Source organism: Gadus chalcogrammus, chromosome 14, assembly GCF_026213295.1.
Source record: "Gadus chalcogrammus isolate NIFS_2021 chromosome 14, NIFS_Gcha_1.0, whole genome shotgun sequence".
In the NCBI taxonomy this organism is placed as follows: Eukaryota; Metazoa; Chordata; class Actinopteri; order Gadiformes; family Gadidae; genus Gadus; species Gadus chalcogrammus.
Genome location: NC_079425.1, coordinates 3,884,538 through 3,899,637, shown reverse-complemented (window position 1 = coordinate 3,899,637; position 15,100 = coordinate 3,884,538). Strand labels below are relative to the sequence as shown.

At 49.8% G+C, this 15,100-nt stretch overlaps 3 protein-coding genes and 1 non-coding gene across 6 annotated transcripts; all 4 read right to left on the bottom strand.

Moving 5' to 3' along the window:
- Positions 1–298: 298 nt before the first annotated feature.
- On the bottom strand, positions 299–372 carry trnat-agu (transfer RNA threonine (anticodon AGU)). Its single transcript has one exon. It is a non-coding gene; the product is annotated as a tRNA-Thr (tRNA).
- A 106-nt stretch (positions 373–478) lies between these two features.
- LOC130403636 (WD repeat-containing protein 88-like) lies at positions 479–5,327 on the bottom strand. Of its 3 annotated transcripts, XM_056608053.1 has the most exons (11): positions 5,240–5,327; positions 5,063–5,118; positions 4,759–4,983; positions 3,414–4,628; positions 3,199–3,337; positions 2,864–2,993; positions 2,319–2,503; positions 1,752–1,834; positions 1,460–1,528; positions 1,253–1,336; positions 479–807 (listed from the first exon to the last, which is right to left on the bottom strand). In XM_056608053.1, exons 4-11 carry the CDS (start codon positions 3,474–3,476, stop codon positions 682–684), a joined length of 879 nt encoding a protein of 292 aa, XP_056464028.1. In that variant the 5' UTR covers positions 3,477–4,628; positions 4,759–4,983; positions 5,063–5,118; positions 5,240–5,327; the 3' UTR covers positions 479–681. The 3 variants fall into 3 exon arrangements, with proteins under 3 accessions (XP_056464028.1, XP_056464029.1, XP_056464027.1); XM_056608054.1 differs by lacking the exon at positions 1,460–1,528 and having other exon boundaries at positions 5,240–5,326; XM_056608052.1 differs by lacking the exons at positions 479–807; positions 1,253–1,336; positions 1,460–1,528; ... (2 more) ...; positions 2,864–2,993; positions 3,199–3,337 and having other exon boundaries at positions 3,819–4,628; positions 5,240–5,301.
- Positions 5,328–5,423: 96 nt separating this feature from the next.
- On the bottom strand, positions 5,424–10,199 carry LOC130403599 (uncharacterized). The gene is made up of 3 exons (XM_056608016.1): positions 10,135–10,199; positions 9,764–9,857; positions 5,424–8,971 (listed from the first exon to the last, which is right to left on the bottom strand). The coding sequence occupies exons 1-3, from the start codon at positions 10,197–10,199 to the stop codon at positions 6,812–6,814; spliced, it is 2,319 nt and encodes a 772-aa protein (XP_056463991.1). The 3' UTR covers positions 5,424–6,811.
- Positions 10,200–12,302: 2,103 nt separating this feature from the next.
- Positions 12,303–13,587, bottom strand: LOC130403638 (uncharacterized). Its single transcript, XM_056608055.1, has 4 exons — positions 13,464–13,587; positions 13,296–13,351; positions 13,001–13,216; positions 12,303–12,870 (listed from the first exon to the last, which is right to left on the bottom strand). Exons 1-4 carry the CDS (start codon positions 13,487–13,489, stop codon positions 12,380–12,382), a joined length of 789 nt encoding a protein of 262 aa, XP_056464030.1. The 5' UTR covers positions 13,490–13,587; the 3' UTR covers positions 12,303–12,379.
- Positions 13,588–15,100: the final 1,513 nt, after the last annotated feature.

Genomic DNA, 15,100 nt, shown 5'->3' with positions numbered 1-15,100 from the left:
CAAGGACCGGCATATTCATACAATTATTTGGAGGACATGTGGTCAATTATAATGCCTTAATTTTTAACATGCCTGATTTTTAAACAAAGGATGGTGCTGTTAATTTATTTCCAGGTCCAGGGAACAGCCGGGGTTGGGACGACCTGAAGCGAGCTGGCCTATGTAACTAAACTAACTTAACACAAAACAATGGTACAAAGACACACTTTATTACCAAACATTCACTGACAGACACCTATAAATGATATGAGATATATGACGTGTTCTTCATGAGTAAGATACTGGCGGTTTCCACAAAAGGCCCCGCTGGGATTCGAACCCAGGATCTCCTGTTTACTAGACAGGCGCTTTAACCATCTAAGCCACGGCGCCGTCGAGGACGTCAACGGAATCGGGCTATATGATTCTACGCATCAAAGTACAGGATTTATAAATAAGTAAAATACCGTTTAAAAGTAAATTTAATGCCGCACACAATCACACAGGATTGGTAAAGTAAAGTCCCGTTTAAAAAGTAAACCGTTTATTAAACCAATCAGTTGTATTTTTTGCAGAATTGCTTCATAAGGTTCGTTGGTTCGTCGAGCCGTGCGGATAAAGGGCTGAAGGCTACGAACGAGAGGCTGAGGAGGACGATAGACTGAGGAAGGGAGTCTGAGGGCCGGAGGCTGAGGACGGTAGTCAGAGGGAGGGAGGCTGAGGACGGTATCTGCCGCCAGTCTTCATCCGGCAGAAGACACAGTTGGTCGGCAGTTGGTCCGAGGCCTCCGAGCGGGGCACACAGAAGGAACCGCCGCACTGCCCGCACTGAGGTAGAGAGAGACAACAGCACACGGTCACGACCAGCATGCAGCGCTTGCTTAAACCTGTAGGTACTGTAACCTCCATACAAACTTCATCTATTATGAATATATAGCTTCATAAAGCAACAGTAAACAGGTCCCAGGACAGTTGTAGGCCTTCCAGGGTAGAGGTTTCAAGATGATAATTTTATTTATTTTTTAACTCAAAATAAACGGGTGCAAAAATGGAATTTAAAACGAGTTGAGTGTATTTTGATGATTGAGTTTTAAAAATGTTTGAAAAATGTTCATGATCATTTTCAAATCTGAAAGGGGGAATACTTCATAGATGAACATCCAACATTCCTGTCATCAATTGTACTTACATCACTTATTTTGACATTTGTGCGTGCATCGTGCGTGTGAAAGAAAGTATAGAGCGTGTAGAATACAGTGTTTGTGTGAAGGACCTTAAGCAGCTGATTTTCTGTTTTCTCCACCACCTCTGGGATCACATCACAGGCCTCCACAGACCACAGCCTGCACGTTCCGTCCTGGATGAGAAACAGAGTGTGTGAGGGACATGCAATTTTTACAAGAAAGCGAGAGAGAGCGATTGAGAGAGGTCGATGTAATCGTAATAGCACATCAACTGAAATAAAAGAGACAGTTGGTACCCTGGAACAAGACGCCACCAATTTCTTGTCCATACTGATTGAAACGTCTGTCACCCAATCACTGTGGCCCTGGGGTTAACAAAAATATAAACAATAAAGACGTACATAAATTAATAATAAAGGAAGATCTTGGACCATAAACTATGACCCTTTTCCTCACCAACATACCCCCTAATCACTGAGCTACTCAGCCGCTGGACATGAGAAAAAAAAAAGCCACTCTTTAATTCCATATTTCTAGTCTACTTTGCTCTGCTTAATATTTAAATTCTACCCCTTAATGTTGCTCTACCTTTAGGCTGAGTGTGTGGCACTGAGAGGCCATATCCCAGAGTGCAACGGTCCTGTCGTAGGAGCCGGACACCAGGAGCTGAGCTGGGAGACAGGGAGGAACCAAGGGGGAGATGACACAGACACACTGGATGACGACAGGGGCTCAGTAACAGCAGGCCAACCGGGAAAGTCATCATACTGATGAAGACAGCAGAGGGGACAGCGAGGATCTTTTACATTTACCTTCTGGGTATTTAGTAGATGCTTTTATCCAATGCGACTTACAATACGTATTTTTTGTCTCTCCTGTCCTCAGTACCATTGAGAGACGCGTTATCATGGAGCCTTTAAGCAGAAATCTAGCAGACGTTTAGCAGACTCATATTTCGAGTGACAGTGCTGCACGACCTGGTAGCCTAAAGACAAGGCCAGTTTTGTTTGGTTGTTTTAGGTTAAAAGAAGTGCGTTCAAGCCGTAGCACACTTCCTTCACAGCGCGGGACAATTTCTCTCCATACCCAACGGGTTCATAAGGAGGGGAACGTCACACACTGATAAAGTGCGAGTGCCTTGACTCCAAGGCTCACCGTCGGCAGAGAAGGCACAAGAGCTGACGGAGCCCACGTGCACCCCCCCCAGCCTCAGGCCCCCCCGGGAGCGGAAGGCCCCGGTCTCCAGGTCCCACAGCTGGAGGCTGCGGTCCCACGACGCTGTGCACAAGAAGCGGCCGCTGTCGGTGAAGCAGCAACTGGAGACGGTGTTGCTATGGTTACTGCGGGGTGGGGAACACAGGAGAGACTAAAAAGCAGCCGTAGGTTAACTGTCTGGCTAGCCTCTCGTTTACTGTGCCTGCCGTGTCGCCAGTATCGTCGCTACGCTTACATCGAGTTCTCTTCGCCACTTGTGTTGTGTTCAGCCAATCATGTTTCACTTTACATCCTATACAGTGAGTCGCTCTCAAATGTTTACATTTTATTTTAGCGTTTCCCATTTCTACCACTCATCTTGTGCATTGAACGGAGACCTTTTTTCTCTCTACATTCGGACCTCATCTAACGAATACATGACTGCTATACATTAATGAAGTACTGCTCCTCAAGGCCTGCAGGTGTGCGTCTCGTCCCGAGCCCACCTGTTGATGGACATGGTGGTGCGCAGGGCCAGCAGGTCCCACAGCTTGATGGTGCGGTCCACAGACACCGTGGCCACGTGCTGCCCCTGGGGGTCGAACCTGCAGCGTGTCATGGTGGAACTGTGGTGATCTGGGTGGGGGACCAAGTGCTCCTTAACACATGCCGAGTTTCATATTAAGCTGGCGACAGGGCAGGCGATAAGACACGGGTATGCGAGTTGTATTGTACATATTCTAATTTTTTTTTTTTTTTTTTTTACACATTTAACTGCTTTGGTAATCTAAGCCAATGCTAAGTGTTTTTCCATGCAACTTAAACTCTGATAGAGAACTACCTTTAACCTTGTGCAGACACTCGCCGTTGGTTGCCAGGGAGATGTCCACCTCGTTGTCCATGTCAGAGACGCACACGATGAGCTTCCCGTCAGAGGACACGCTACAGGAGGTCAACAAGCCAGCATGCCTCGATGTCCACTGTTACAGACAAGCAATGAGCCATGGACACTAGAGATGGACTGAGAATAATAAAAAGGATGAACTATCGGTGTACCAGAGTCTTCGCCGTTTCCAGGTCCCAGCAGATCATCGTCTGATCCCAGGAAACCGTCACCATGCTGGCGAGAAGGAGTAGTTCAGTCTCAGTTTTAAGTCTTGGTCGTCCCTTTAATATTGTATAGTCAAGGCCATTTGGGGTCCGGTGTTTACATTGTTGACAGTCAAGTCCTAGTCAAAAATGCAGATGACCCATCTAGTCACCTTTAGGTCAGTACATCTGAATATTTGAGGAATAAAAGCAAACTGACGAATTTAGTTCCAATTGTCTTAAGTCCAACAGAAGCCAGCCCAGGGAGGTTCAACTTCCAGGCAATAAACCATGTTGTGCTCAAGGATGATGAGGTCAAAGGGTGGTGCACATTGGTGTGTGGCTGACAAAGAGTAAAACCCACAAGACAAATCAAAGTTGTATTTTTTTTATTGAACAACCGTTTCCACCCGTCCCTCCAGAAAGCCTGCATCTCAGGAGAAGCACGCTAATGATAAGGCATCCCTTTCCCCATGCCCTGCCAAGCGTCACTGGGGTAAGGCTGCTTTGGCCGCTCCTCACCGTGGCTGTCGGGATACTCGTATCGGATGTAATGGTTTTCAATGAACTTATCACTGCCTTGCTCAAAACTACTTCTGGCCTGAGCATAGGTACCGGGAGGGTACTGGCCGGTGACAAACATGAAGTCGTAAGGATAGAAGTTGCCATCTTGTGCAGGCGGGCTGTTGAAGACCTCAGTGTTTACAGCAAACGGTGGTGGAGGAGGAGGAGGACGAGGGTTCCCCCGTTCCTGGGTCTCAGAAATGAAGCGTCCAGCGTCCATTGTGCTCTCGAGTTGGAGCAGCTCTCCTGGGACGAACTGTGGACCAGGCATGGCATTGCTGGGGGCAGACCCTGATGCAGCCCCACCCTGACCCGATTTTGAGTCCCCATAGAAGTAGCCATAAGGGCTGCTGGGCATAGAGGCTTCTTGTGCAGGTGGGCTGTTGAAGACCTCAGTGTTTACAGCAAACTGTGGTGGAGGAGGAGGAGGGTTGCCCCGTTCCTGGGTCTCAGAAATGAAGCGTCCAGCGTCCATTGTGCTCTCGAGTTGGAGCAGCTCTCCTGGGAAGAACTGCGGACCAGGCACGGCATTGCTGGGGGCAGACCCTGATGTAGCCCCACCCTGACCTGATTTTGAGTCACCAGAGTAGACGCTAGGAGGGATAACCCAAGCGATGGCTGAAAGCAAACAAAGTACAATGTCTGTACCATTGGAACACCTTATACACTGACGGAATAAAGACGTTTTGGTGCCAATGAATACGAATAAAAATAACTAGCAATAATGGACGAGGATCCGACAAGTTACCTTGAGCCGAGTCGGTTAAGGAGGGATGGCTGTTGCTTTTTCCAGAGGGAAGAGCAGCAGCGGAGCTAGTGCCGTAGCCTTCAGGGGCTTCCGGCTCTTCAGGTCGGTAGAAGACTGGATCTGGTGAATAAGAACCACCTCCCGTGGATCCACCTTTAACCATGGAGGCCGGACCTTGAGAAGAACGACCTGCCGTGTCTCCAGCATTATTCATGAAGTATGGACCTTAAAAATCAAATTTAAAACAAGTAAGAATTTAAACCATGACTTAATTTAATTAAAGCCTCCATTTCAGAATACACACCCATCTTAACAGGCCCACAGTGGACATCCAAAAGCAAAACTGCCTGGAGGAAGACCCTAATACAGGAAAGAAGTTTGAAACAAGAACTGCATTAAAAATCTGGTTCAATCACAACAATCAAATAACTCAAAAGAAAACTTAAAGAAAACTTAAATAATCATAAAATGCATCACTTACCACGAAAAGAGGGACACTGCTGCCATTCTTTCAAATAGACACTACCAAATGAAGACAAATCGTTTGGGATTTTAAATGCTGCCCGACACCAGCTGACCAATCAGAACGTAATGAGTTGATGATTCCCACCTGAGATTGGGGCGCAAGCCATGACACAAAGGAAACATAACAAGTAGAAACGATAGTTACGTATGTAACTACGGTTCTATGAATTCCGGATGACCGCCAGAGGCGGTGCTTTAGCACTGGATGTTCCATCTCGCGCATGCGCAGGTCGAGTAATTATACCAAAAAAGTCACCTGTGACACCTGGGTGACCCGAGAAAGTCTATATATTCCGGAGTCACCCGAGGTTCTGTTCCAACTGGATCTTCTCGCGGAATCTGAGAAGTCTGAGTGACAGAGAACTCTGGCGGTCATCCGGAATTCATAGAACCGTAGTTACATACGTAACTATCGTTCTATTTCATTCCTACTGACCGCCAGAGGCGGTGCTTTAGCACTGGATGACTAATACCAAAAAGGTCACGAAGAGTGCTCACTTCAATCAAGGGCTCGAAGCCGCCGACAGGACAGCCGTCGCCACAGGATGAGGAGCAGCGACATTAACCCTGTAGTATCGGGCAAACGTACATGATGAGGACCATGTAGCCGCGGAGCAAATGTCCTGAAGTGGAACCCCCTTCAAGGCAGCCCATGAAGTAGCCATACTCCTGGTAGAGTGGCACTTAACGGCCAAGGGCATAGGGAGCCCCTGCGCCCTATAGGCATTCAAGATCACATCCACAACCCAGTGGGAGAGTCTCTGTTTCGATAGGGCAGCCCCCTTCCTGCAGCCCCCGTAACAGACAAAGAGGTTATCCGTCTTACGCAAGCTGGTTGTCGCTTCAACATATGCCCTAAGCGCCCGCACCGGGCACAACAGGTCTGACACTCTTTCTGCACCCCCTGGAGAGCCTGGGGGATTGAAAGCAGCCAACTCGATTGATTGGTTTACATGATGGGGAGACAATCGTTTGGGTAGGAAGGATGGGTTCGGCCAGAGCACCACTCCTGACCCATCTGCGTGCCAGCGCAAACACGCCTGGCTTACTGACAAGGCATGGAGTTCACCGACCCGTTTTGCAGTTGCAATGGCAAGGAGAAATGCCGTCTTCATGGACAGCCGCGTCAGGTCTGCCTGACTTAGTGGCTCAAATGGGGGTAGACATAAGGACCTCAGAGCTACTTTCAGGTCCCATGATGGTGCCCTCAGGGATCGCGGCGGTTGAAGCCTCTGGGCTCCCTTCAGAAACTGCCTGATTAGGTAGTGGGACCCTACCATCTGGTTATCCACCCTTGCGTGTGTGGCTGAGATCGCGGCCATATAAACACGCAGGGTAGACGCAGCTCTTCTGTTGTCCAACACAGACTGCAGGAAGTGTAGTATCACTACCACTGAGCAGGTCTCCGGGACTTCGCCCCGCGCCACGCACCACTGTGAAAACAACTTCCACCTGTTTGCATAGAGCAACCTAGTGGAGGGTGCCCTTGAACTAAAAATAGTACGGACCACTGACTGGTCGCAAGACCTCAGCAGTGGGTCCTGGCTCTCAGGGGCCACACGCACAGCCGCAGGCGGCCAGGATTCGTGTGCCATATGCGTCCGCCTACCTGAGACAGAAGGTCCCGTCTCTCTGGGAGGCACCAAGGCTCTCCGTTGAGGAGTTTCAGTAATGGTGGGAACCATGGCCTTCCTGGCCAATGTGGAGCCACCAGAAGTAGGCTGTGACAGCCACGCTGGACCCTGTCCAGCGTTGCCAGTAAAAGGGGAATTGGGGGAAATGCATAAAGCAGGCTGTCTGGCCAAGCATGAGCCAGAGCGTCCTGCCCTAGGGGACTGGTCCTCTCCGTCAAGGAGAACCAAAGGGGACAGTGGGTGGTCTCTTCGGAAGCAAAGAGATCCGCCACTGCCCTGCCATACCTGTCCCAAATCATCCCCACCACCTCCGGATGGAGTCTCCACTCTCCGGGGGGTGGCCCTTGGCGAGAGAGAAGGTCTGCCGCTGTGTTCCGGACACCTGGAACATGGACAGCCCTCAGGCTTAGAAAATGGGGGAACGCCCACCGAAGGAGCCCTTGCGTGACCCGCAGGCTCTGCCTCGATCTGGTGCCCCCCTGATGGTTGACGTGGTAAACTGTGGAGGTGTTGTCTGTCCGGACAAGAACATGTCGGTCCCTCAGAACTGGAAGGAAGTGCCTGAGAGCTAAGAACACCGCAAGGAGTTCCAGCACATTTATATGCTCCAGTCTCTGCTGGGCATCCCACTGGCCTCTGACAGTCCTGCACTGCCATACTGCACCCCAGCCGGAAAGGGAGGCGTCCGTCTCCACAACCTCCCGCCGGGAAGCTATCCTCCCTAAGGGCGACCCCGCAATCAGGTATGCCCTCTCTCTCCAGGGTCTGAGGGCCCGAAGGCACCGCCCAGACACCCTGACCATCTTGTGTCTCTGCCACTTGGGGTCCAAGTGGAGACCATTCACCCAGATCTGAAGGGGACGCAATTCCAGAAGGCCTAGTGGGACCACCATGGATGCTGAGGTCAGCAGACCTATCAGTCGAAGGAAGAGGCTGTATTCCAGCAACTTCCCCCGCCTGAAGCGCTGTAGCAGCTGCAGAATGGTAGCTACGCGCTTTGGAGAGAGGCAGGCTCGCATGGCCACCGAGTCGAGCACCAGCCCCAGATAGCTCACAACCCGACAAGGTGTAAGGTTGCTCTTGGTAAAATTGACCATAAGGCCAAGCCGGTCCACATGGCTGAGGAGAGTGGCTGTGTCCCTGACCGCCTGCTCCCGAGTTGGGGAAATGACCAACCAGTCGTCCAGGTATGGCAGTATCGCCATACCTGTGGCCTGTAATGGTGACAGGGCTGCTGCTACACACCGTGTAAATATACGCGGGGCCAGAGACAGCCCGAACGGAAGAACCCTGAACTGGTAAACCTTGCCCAGAAAAGCAAAGCGGAGGAACCGCCTGTGACGTTGGGCAATAGGGACGTGAAAGTAAGCGTCTTTCAGGTCTATTGATACGAACCAGTCCCCCTGAGCGATAGCCTGGAGGACGTCCGCAACACGCAGCATGTGGAAGGGAAGAACCTTGAGGAACTGATTCAGCCCTCTCAAGTCCAGAATGGGGCGAAACCCGCCATCCTTCTTCGGTACCAGAAAGTAGGTTGAGTAGAACCCATCGAGCTGTTCTTGTGGTTCTACTACTTCGATGGCACCCTTCCCAAGGAGGGTGGCTACTTCCTGTCTCAGGACCAGGGATCTGTCGGGATTGGTGACCACGGTAACCTTGATCCCGCTGAAAGTTGGGGGCCGGCGTCGGAATTGTAGTGTGTACCCGTTGGATAGCGTGGACACTATCCAAGGGTCTGTGGTCTGCTCTTGCCAGTAGCTCAAGTGCTGCTGAGAAAAGCGTCCGACGACCGGCCCTTGGACTTCAGTACCTACCCCCCCTGCCCCTAGGGGCCCTGGGGGGGCGGCGACTGGGCGCCGAACCTCTTGGCGCCTGAAATGCCACCCGTGGCGCAGAGCTACGGCGCTGGTCAGCCCGTGCTGAGAAGTGCTGGCCCCTCGATTGTCCACCTGAACGTGGTTGAGAGCTATTGGCACGGGGTACCGCAGAGGCCCCCGGCCTAGAATGGAGCAGAGGTGCACGCCGTAAGCTAGCAAACTGCTGGCTAGCCTGGCCTACCTGTACACTTCGCTCCAGGGCCTGAAGAGCAGCTGGCCCAAATGTCTGGCCTGGGACTACTGGAAGAGAACGGAGGGTCCGTCGACACACCTCCGAAAGCGGTGACTGCGCCAGCCAAACCTGGCGGCGCGCCAACGTAACAGTTGACATTAACCTGCCTAGCTCCCTAGTCATGTAAGCAAAAGTTTGCAGTGAAGCATCACTGAGGGTCTGTGCTGAAGGGTCAGCACCTGACCCACGTATAGTCTGAGACAGCGCCAGAACGATGTGAGAGAGCGAATTCCCAAGACGTCCCACACGGGCAGCAATGTTATAACTCCTGGTAAGGAGGTCATCTGTAATCCGGCACTGGGGCCGAGGGCAGCGCGCATCGGTTCTCAGAGCCTCGTCCGGGGAGACAACCAGGGACGCTATAGCAGGCTCAATCGGAGCTAACCGGTCCAAGCCATAAGAATCAGCATTGGCCATAGTTGCCAGACCTCTGCTATCACTAGTGTGATGGGAGAGAGCCCTTGAATCTGGCCAGCATCTATGAAGCTCTGCGATGTACGGCTCAGAGGGGGGCAAAGAGAAAACGGAAGGTTGAGCGGCCTGTGGAAAAAAGGCGTTCACATGTGCAGATGAAACAGGAGCTTCATCCAACCCCAGTGTTGCCAGGGCCATTCGCACGGCTGGTCTAACAGTGTCGCAGCCGGACACTGACCCTCTAGCCGAGCCGCCCAGAGACCCTTGAGAGAACGCCTGAGAGGCAAGGGACGCTTGCTCTTCCTCCTCTGCAAAAAGGCTACAGGACGCAGCTGTAGACAGCATGTCATCCTCTGTATAAGTGGGTTGCGCAGCCGCAGGGGCCGCGGCTGGTACACCCTGAGCTGGTTGGAGGTTCTGTAGGAGGGTTTTAATCTGAGCAACCTCATCCGAGAGCTTATTCACTTGGTTTGCCAAGTTTTCGACCTTACGGGACTTCCCGGGGGGTCCCCCAGCTGCCGAGGCACGGCGCCTGGTGCCACTAGGACCAAGACCCGAAGGGGGCAACCCTGGTCTGCCCTCCACCTCAGCCAACCTAGCTAGCCTCAGTGCATGAGGCATGAAACTACAGTTCATGCACGGGTTATCCGACACTGCTTCCCTGAGGTGTTCAACCCCGAGACACGCAGGGCACTGGTCATGGCCATCCTCCGCCTGCAGGGAGGCCATGCAGGTGACACAACTATGGGCGCTTAGCATGTCGGCAAATTGCAAGCAAATTAATCAGTAGGAAAGGCAATCGAGCTTTAGGCGAGAGCACCCGAGCAACGACGCGACACCCCGACAATAACAGTGACGGCAAGCTACAGGCGAGAGCACCCGAGCGACGCGACACCCCGACAATAACAGTGACGGCAAGCCTTGGAAACCCAAGCAGCCCACTGGAGAGCAAATTAATACAGGCTAGGCAATCGAGTTCTAGGCGAGAGCACCCAAGCAACGACGCGACAGCCCGACAATAACAGTGACGGCGAGCTACAGGCGAGAGCACCCGAGCGACGCGACCCTCCGACAATAACAGTGACGGCGAGCTACAGGCGAGAGCACCCGAGCGACGCGACCCTCCGACAATAACAGTGACGGCGAGCTACAGGCGAGAGCACCCGAGCGACGCGACACTTGACTCCGACAATAACAGTGACGGCGAGCCTTGGAAACCCAAGCAGCCCACTGGAGAGCAAATTAACACAGGCTAGGCAATCGAGCTTTAGGCGAGAGCACCCGAGCAACGACGCGACACCCCGGCAACAACACAGTGACGGCGAGCCTTGGTAATCCAAGCAGCGCACCGGAGAGCAATCAGCGCAGGCTAGGCAATCAAGCTACAGGCGAGAGCACCCGAGCAATAATGCGCCCGACGATAGAGTGACGGCGCCAGGAAAATACAGTGACGGCTTTTTGAAAACCAAGCCACTCACTGGCGATTAATTAAAGAGCGCAACTGGCTAAATAAATACAGTGACGGCGGCTTGGACCCCAAGCCGCGCACTGGCGCATACAAATGAGCAACCGGGCTTAGGCGAACGCACCCGAGAAACGGTGCGAGACCGAAAGAATAACACGGCGACTGAAAACTAGCCGCCAATTAATGCTCTAAGCAAATTAAAGCAAAGGGTAGAAAGGTGAAATCGGCTGCCGCGCTAGCCGACGGATAGTCGACTACGCGTAGCCTACACACTTTACTCACCCCTGCCGATATCAAACTAATTGCGAGTCGCAGCCCTTGGTGGACGAAGTTAAATCGAGGCACCAACCCTTGGGTTACAAGGCTACTTGCGACAAGCTAATATGGTATCTCTTACAACAAACAATGTTTGTGTGTCCTGCTAGTACGCTACCGCGAGAAAATAGAAGGAACAGAACCTCGGGTGACTCCGGAATATATAGACTTTCTCGGGTCACCCAGGTGTCACAGGTGACTTTTTTGGTATAATTACTCGACCTGCGCATGCGCGAGATGGAACATCCAGTGCTAAAGCACCGCCTCTGGCGGTCAGTAGGAATGAAATAGAACACCTTGTAGGTCTGTACGTCCTGGCAATTAATTATACACACTTTTTGTATGTTGTACGTCCTGGCACTTAATGTACGCACTTATTGTGTGTCGTACGTCCTGGCACTTAATGTACGCAATAATTCTATGTTTTACGTCCTGGCAGTACATACAAAATAAATAAGTACTTAGTTGTGTAGCATCTTAACCTAGCTATCTTTGAATACCTTAAATTGTTTAAGCTAACGATTGTTAGTCAAGTTTAGTCAAACTTGGTATGTTGGTTATTCTTGGTAGGTTAAGTTAGGATTGTTAATTATGTATCGTTAGTTTATCGTGAATATTATACATAAAATTATATTTAACCAAACCATTTTGGTGATCATAAGTGACCAGAATATATAAAGTGATGCATGATATTAAACAAACCATTTTGGTGATCATAAGTGACCAGAACCCCCATCCAACGCATTTATTTTGATCACCTTGAAGTCTGGGGTTTGAGTCTGGTTACATATTGTACAGTCGAGGCTATTTGGGGTCCGTTGCATTTACATCGTGGTCGGTCAAGTCCTAGTCACTAATGTAGATGACCCATCTAGTCACCTTTAGGTCAGTACATCTGAATAGTTGAGGAATTAAAATATAAAAGCAAACAAATTTAGTTCCAATTGTCTTAAGTCCAACAGAAGCCAGCCCAGGGAGGATCAACTTCCAGGCAATAAACCATGTTGTGCTCAAGGATGATGAGGTCAAAGGGTGGTGCACATTGGTGTGTGGCTGACAATGAGTAAAACCCACAAGACAAATCAAAGTTGTATTTTTTTTTATTGAACAACCGTTTCCACCCGTCCCTCCAGAAAGACTGCATCCCAGGAGAAGCACGCTAATGATTAGGCATCCCTTTCCCCATGCCCTGCCAAGCGTCACTGGGGTAAGGCTGCTTCTCACCGGGGCCGTCGGGATACTCGTATCGGATGTAATGGTTTTCAATGAACTTATCACTGCCTTTCTCAAAACTACTACTGGCTTGAGCATAGGTTCCGGGAGGGTACTGGCCAGTGACAAACATGAAGTCGTAAGGATAGAAGTAGCCATAAGGGCTGCTGGGCATAGAGGCTTCTTGTGCAGGTGGGCTGTTGAAGACCTCAGTGTTTCCAGCAAACCATGGTGGAGGAGGAGGAGGAGGGTTGCCCCGTTCCTGGGTCTCAGAAATGAAGCGTCCAGCGTCCATTGTGCTCTCGAGTTGGAGCAGCTCTCCTGGGACGAACTGCGGACCAGGCATGGCATGGCTGGGGGCAGACCCTGATTTAGCCCCACCCTGACCTGATTTTGAGTCCCCAGAGTAGACGCTAGGAGGGATAACCCAAGCGATAGCTGAAAGCAAACAAAGTAAAATGTCTGTACCATTGGAACACCCTATACACTGACGGAATAAAGACGTTTTGGTGCCAATGAATACGAATAAAAATAACTAGCAATAATGGACGAGGATCCAACAAGTTACCTTGAGCCGAGTCGGTTAAGGAGGGATGGCTGTTGCTTTTTCCAGAGGGAAGAGCAGCAGCGGAGCTAGTGCCGTAGTCTCCAGGGGCTTCAGGTTGGTAGAAGACTGGATCTGGTGAATAAGAACCACCTCCCGTGGATCCACCTTTAACCATGGAGGCCGGACCTTGAGAAGAACGACCTGCCGTGTCTCCAGCATTATTCATGAAGTATGGACCTTAAAAATCAAATATAAAACAAGTAAGAATTTAAACCATGACTCAATTTAATCAAAGCCTCCATTTCAGAATACACACCCATCTTAACAGGCCTACACTGGACATCCAAAAGCAAAACTGCTTGGAAGAAGACCCTAATACAGGAAAGAAGTTTGAAACAAGAACTGCATTAAAAATCTGGTTCAATCACAACAATCAAATAACTCAAAAGAAAAAACTTAAATAATCATAAAATGCATCACTTACCACGAAAAGAGGGACACTGCTGCCATTCTTTCAAATAGACACTACCACATGAAGACAAATCGTTTGGGATTTTAAATGCTGCCCGACACCAGCTGACCAATCAGAACGTAATGAGTTGATGATTCCCACCTGAGATTGGGGCGCAAGCCATGACACAAAGGAAACATAACAAGTAGAAACACCTTGTAGGTCTGTACGTCCTGGCAATTAATTATACACACTTTTTGTATGTTCTACGTCCTGACACTTAATGTACGCACTAATTGTATGTTTTACGTCTTGGCAGTACATAAAAATAAATAAGTAGGCTACTTAGTTGTGTAGCATCTTAACCTAGCTATCTTTGTTGAATACCTTAAATTGTTTAACGATTGTTATTGTTAGGATAGGTTTAGTCAAACTTGGTATGTTTTGTAAGGTTTGGTTATTCTTGGTAGGTTAGGTTAGGATTGTTAATTATGTATTGTTAGTTTATCGTGAATATTATATATAAAGTGATGGCTGATATTAACCAAACCATTTTGGTGATCATAAGTGACCAGAATATATAAAGTGATACATGATATTAAACAAACCATTTTGGTGATCATAAGTGACCAGAACCGCCCCATCCAACACATTTTTTATTTTGACCACCTTGAAGTCTGGGGTTTGAGTCTGGTTACATTCTACCTGTTTCATTCTTCTCACTGGTCCATTGAGACTCTATGTGGTCAACTCTGGCCCTGTACAGTAAAGTGCTATGTGGCCTAGTCTGGTCTGGTCTGTTGTGGAACGGCTCACCGGTTGGTTCCTGGGACCAGGGCACATTCGCTGATGCCAGCAGAATGAGATCCTCCGTAGCACTGCAAGGCCACCAGTCGATCTGTGTCCTGAATAAAGTACTTGTACTCAAGCTTACTTGTCGATATGCTGACATTCTATGGGATTTCAATGCTATCATAATGGTTTCTACTTCAAACCCAGTCATCAGTAACTCATCCAGGTAATCGTATGTTTTCATGGCATTGTTAGTCATACTGTTTCGTTGAATTAGGTTGACTCAAAGCTATTTAGAGAGATGCCATCTCTCTAAATAGCTCTGGGTTGACTAATAACTGCAGCTATTAGTGACATCACTTCCTGTTCACCCATATGATGGCTGTGTTGTCATGGGAGCTGGTCAGCAGACGGCTGTCGTCGAAGCACAGGTGACAGCTGGTCACAGCCTCGCCATGTCCACGCAGCACCTTAAAGGGAACCTAGAACCCAAACACACAGAACCTACACACCTTACAGGGAACCTAGAATCCAAACACACAGAACCAACACACCTAACAGGGAACATAGAACCCAAACACACAGAACCTACACACATTACAGGGAACATAGAACCCAAACACACAGAACCAACACACCTTACAGGGAACCTAGAACCCAAACACAGAACCAACCAACCCACCTTACGGGAACCTAGAACCCAAACACACAGAACCAACACACCTTACAGGGAACCTAGAACCCAAACATACAGAACAAACACACCTAACAGGGAACCTAGAACCCAAATACACAGAGAAGCCACACACCAACCATTTACAGGAAACCTCTAGAGCCCAACCACACAAAACCAAAACCTTAAGCCCAGTTCAGACCAA

What these genes read in the sequence shown, in the direction of transcription:
- LOC130403636 (XM_056608052.1), bottom strand. Translation starts at nt 5,265, where the DNA reads ATGGCAGCAGTGTCCCTCTTTTCGTG. An exon ending in GCAGTGTCCCTCTTTTCGTG is followed by an intron (nt 5,119 to 5,239) that starts GTAAGTGATGCA and finishes TTCCTGTATTAG; the next exon opens with GGTCTTCCTCCAGGCAGTTT. An exon ending in CTGTGGGCCTGTTAAGATGG is followed by an intron (nt 4,984 to 5,062) that starts GTGTGTATTCTG and finishes TTGATTTTTAAG; the next exon opens with GTCCATACTTCATGAATAAT.
- LOC130403599 (XM_056608016.1), bottom strand. Translation starts at nt 10,199, where the DNA reads ATGCTAAGCGCCCATAGTTGTGTCACCTGCATGGCCTCCCTGCAGGCG. An exon ending in GCGGAGGATGGCCATGACCA is followed by an intron (nt 9,858 to 10,134) that starts GTGCCCTGCGTG and finishes ACCCTCCTACAG; the next exon opens with AACCTCCAACCAGCTCAGGG. An exon ending in GCTGTCTACAGCTGCGTCCT is followed by an intron (nt 8,972 to 9,763) that starts GTAGCCTTTTTG and finishes GTGTACAGGTAG; the next exon opens with GCCAGGCTAGCCAGCAGTTT.
- LOC130403638 (XM_056608055.1), bottom strand. Translation starts at nt 13,489, where the DNA reads ATGGCAGCAGTGTCCCTCTTTTCGTG. An exon ending in GCAGTGTCCCTCTTTTCGTG is followed by an intron (nt 13,352 to 13,463) that starts GTAAGTGATGCA and finishes TTCCTGTATTAG; the next exon opens with GGTCTTCTTCCAAGCAGTTT. An exon ending in CTTAACCGACTCGGCTCAAG is followed by an intron (nt 12,871 to 13,000) that starts GTAACTTGTTGG and finishes GTTTGCTTTCAG; the next exon opens with CTATCGCTTGGGTTATCCCT.